At 42.8% G+C, this 3,987-nt stretch overlaps 1 protein-coding gene across 1 annotated transcript in view; it reads left to right on the forward strand.

Annotated features, from left to right (window-relative positions):
* The first annotated feature begins 3,426 nt into the window (after positions 1-3,426).
* AWAT1 (acyl-CoA wax alcohol acyltransferase 1) overlaps positions 3,427-3,987 on the forward strand; it is a 6,115-nt gene continuing 5,554 nt past the window's right edge. The window contains exon 1 of the mRNA XM_005882846.2: positions 3,427-3,537. Within this exon, the coding sequence (XP_005882908.1) occupies positions 3,462-3,537 (76 nt within the window). The 5' untranslated portion in view covers positions 3,427-3,461. The remainder of the gene's footprint in view (positions 3,538-3,987) is intronic.

Here is a 3,987-nt window from a genome sequence, read left to right on the forward strand (position 1 = left end):
GTCATGATGTATACTGCCATGATGTGTACCCATAGTCCTTGAGTTCATTATAAATTTATCAATCAAAAGGTATTAAAAATACAACTATTATCATGTGGAAGTCTGTGACATTTTAAGCATTCAAATACAAAAGCAAGGGATGGGACCTGCTACTAAGAGGAAAAACTGTATGTATAGATCAACTTTCTGTAGTTTTAGTGTCTTCTCAACAGTTTACTTCCTTTTTATGGGTTGGGGGCAGGAAGAAATAGAGGGGAAAACTGAAAAAGCACACATTATTGAAAGTTAATCCAGGAGAAGACAATTTACAAGGATGAGAGAGAATGGAGAGGGAGTTGATGTAGACGCAGAAAATTCTATCATGAAAAGACAGAATGCTAATCTCCCCTGTATAGCCAGGGGCTAGTCTCCAACCTCAACCACAGGAATTATCAACAGTTAAGTAGGGTGGAGATGCTGCAATACCTGAGAGCTGACATTTGCTGGAGGGCCAGGCTAGCATCCAATCAGCAAAATCACCTGGAGTGGGGCAGGCCCCCAGGTATAGAGGAGGCAAAGGAAGCAGAATTTTGTCTTTTGCCAAACTGACTCAAAGGTTAGCACCTGCCTTCCTTTCTCTCGTTCTTCTTTCCTTTTGTAATGTGTCCCTTGCCCTCTATTTCTGGGCAGCCTCTTCTCCCCTATGCAAAGTCTCTAGGACACACTTCTCCAAAGAACTCCTGTGATCACATTACCCATAAAAAACCATCCTGATCACTGACCTCAAACTAAGATACTTACTGAGGACCTAGACTTTCCAGGCATTGGGGGCAGATGCACTGATAATAAAATGTGGTCCTAATACCTTTAGAAGCATAGTCTTCAGGTGTGAAAATCAAAAGCAAACAAACAAAAAACCCCACCAAAAAAACATAAACAGCCCTAGCTGGTTTGGCTCAATGGATAGAGCATTGGCCTGTGGACTGAAGGGTGGTCCCAGGTTTGATTACAGCCAAGGGCACATGCCTGGGTTGGGGGCTTGATCCCCAGTAGGGGGCGTGCAGGTGGCAGCCAATCAATTATTCTCTCTCATCATTGATGTTTCTATCTCTCTCTCCCTCTCCCTTCCTCTCTAAAATCAATAAAATATATATTTTTAAAAACATAAACAGAAGCCCTAGCTGGTTTGGCTCAGTGTATAGAACATCGGCCTGTGGACTGAGGTGTTTGGGGTCCAATTCCGGTCAAGGGCACATGCCCAGGTTGTGGGCTCGATCCCCAGTGTGGGGCGTGCAGGAGGCAGCCAATTAATGATTCTCTCTCATCATTAATGTTTCTATCTCTCCCTCTCCCTTCCTCTCTGAAATTAATAAAAATATATTAAAAAATATAAACAGAAATCAACCCCACAACCCTACTCGCTTCAGTGAGCATAAAGTTACAAGGTAAGAGACAGGAGTCAGAGAAAGATATGAGGCTTCCTTTTCCCCCTCCCACTTTGGCCTGCATTTGGGACTCACCCAGGAACTAGGTTCCACACTCCCACCCCTGCTCATGAGAGCTGGTGCTGAAGTCTGGAAGACTGGCTTACTCCAAGTGAGAACAGTTTTCAATAGGTCAATGGCATGATGAAAAAAATAGCTGGTAGGAAGGGGGATTGTTCTGTATTAAAAGCAAATAAAGCTCTGGCCCTTAGAGGATCGGCCCATGCACCGAAGGGTTGTGGGTTCGATTCCAGGTCAAGGGCACATACCTGGGTTGCAGATTAGATCCCCAACCCCAATTGGGGCAAGTTCAGGAGGCAACCAATCAATGTGTCTCTCTCACATTGATGTTTCTCTCTCTCCCACCCTCCCTCTACTCTCTCTAAAAATTAATGGGAAAGAAGTCTTCAGGTGAGAGTTAACACACACACACACACAGACACACGAAAGAAAGAAAGAAAGAAAGAAAGAAAGAAAGAAAGAAAGGAAGGAAGGAAGGAAGGAAGGAAGGAAGGAAGGAAGGAAGAAAGAAAGAAAGAAAAAAAAAAAGAAAGAAAGAAAGAAAGAAAGAAAGAAAGAAAGAAAGAAAGAAAGAAAGAAAGAAAGAAAGAAAGAAAATAAAGCAAATAAAGATCTTACCAAAGGGCTGAAACCTGAGTCCAATCTAGTCTTTGAATCCAACTACCAATCTACTGGAAATCCCCAGGAACCTGCTGAAGTGCACCATGAGCATGCAGTAAACAAAATCCAGGCTGTGGGCAATTCTCCAGGTCAAATGCCATGGGTTCTTCAACAGATAATCTGTATAGGGATAAATAATCTGTGATAGCTATACGATGGTTATTTAAGATGTTAACAAGGGGAAGCTAGGTGAAGGGTATAGGGAACTCTCTATATTATCTTTGAACTCTCCCATAAATCTAAAATTATTCCAAAATAAAAAAATTTAAAATAGAAAATTTAAGGGACATATCTATTTTTATGGGCAAGACTAAACCATAGTCATTAGGGAAGTACATTTGGGTAATAAAACCATAGAAAGGCAAGGAAAAATTACTCTAAATGTCAAGATAATGGTTAGTTTGGGAGAAGAAAGAGGGTTGTGATTGAAATGGGGCACAGGGGAGGCTTCTGGAGTGGGTGGAAACATTGTCTTTCTTTACCTAGTGGTGGCTGCAAGGTGTTTATCTTATAATAATTCATTAAGCTATACATTTGTTTTAGGTAGTTTTTTGTATTTGAGTTTTATTTTACAATAAAAAAATTTGTTAAGGCTGATAGTGGCACTGTTATTATGGAAGAAAAATCCATATTTTTGTTGATGCATGGTGAAGTATTTAGGAATGAAATGACATGCCTTAGAATTTCTTAAAAACACTCCAAGAAAAAAAGAAAGTGAGGAGATAAATGAAACAAGTATGGCAAAATATTAATAGTATGAAGATGAACACAAAGATGAAAATTTCTTTCTTTCTCTAGTTTTGTGTGTGTTTGGAAATTTTTATAATAGAAAGTTAAAAGAGGGGACAGCCCCAAACCAGGCTGCCTCAGGTCAACAGTCAGTTACAAAAGAGACCTAATCCCAGGTGCTCCCCACCCCCACAAACCTCCAGAGTTCCCCTCCCACCAGCCATCTCCCTGAGGTCACAAACCCTGTACTCTCCAAGTGGCCTGTGAGAGGTGTTTTTCTTCTCTGGATTTCTGGGTCAGTAGGACTAGATTGCAGTCCTCAACTTTCTCCATCCTGATTTCCCAATAAGCACAGAAGAAAGAGTCAAAGGGCAAATGTGCAGAGGCCAGGGCTCAGATCTGATAGGGCAGTCCTTAGTACTCCAGAGCCTGCCCCTGAAGCGGGTGGTAGGTGTGGGACAGCACAAGACGGGAAGAGAGCAGGTAAAAAGCCTCATAGTCACTACTGAGTGAGCTTCCAGAGGCTGGTGGCACCTTTGTTTGGAACACTGTTCTGGGATCTTCGCCTCTGTCAGGCTCCTGGGTATCATGCCTTGTTTTAAGCAGCCTAAGCATTTCCAGAGTCTCATACTTCTTCATTGGCCCTTGAGCTACCTTGCCTTATGTGAGTACTAATCTAAGAATGCACAGCAAGAAGCCAGAGTCAGGGGCCAGGGAGAGATCTGGGGTGATTTTTAAGTTCATAAAAAGTCTCACCTCTGGCCTTTCATCATCTCAGATGGTACTGCAGAGTAAAGGCAAGGAGTCTCGAGTTTCATGAGTGCCCTGGAGAAGGAAAAGATAGAACCCCAGGGGCAGTAAAGACAGGCAGGGGGTAGAACAGGGTCATGGTGGATATGAGTAGCTCTAGCTCCTTTCAACCACTTGCTAACCCTTGCTATCTGGAGAAGGGAAAGGAGGTCCAGGGAATAGGCATGATAAGTTCATGATCATAAGGAAGCATGGGGAGTGGGAGAGAGGAAGCATTAGCATTACAGACTTAGAAAAGTATATAGCCTGTGTTTGAACCAGTTTTCCCTTCTGGGAGGGAATATGGGCGGGGGGGGGGGGGGGG

The sequence above is a fragment of the Myotis brandtii genome, unplaced genomic scaffold, assembly GCF_000412655.1.
Source record: "Myotis brandtii unplaced genomic scaffold, ASM41265v1 scaffold741, whole genome shotgun sequence".
In the NCBI taxonomy this organism is placed as follows: Eukaryota; Metazoa; Chordata; class Mammalia; order Chiroptera; family Vespertilionidae; genus Myotis; species Myotis brandtii.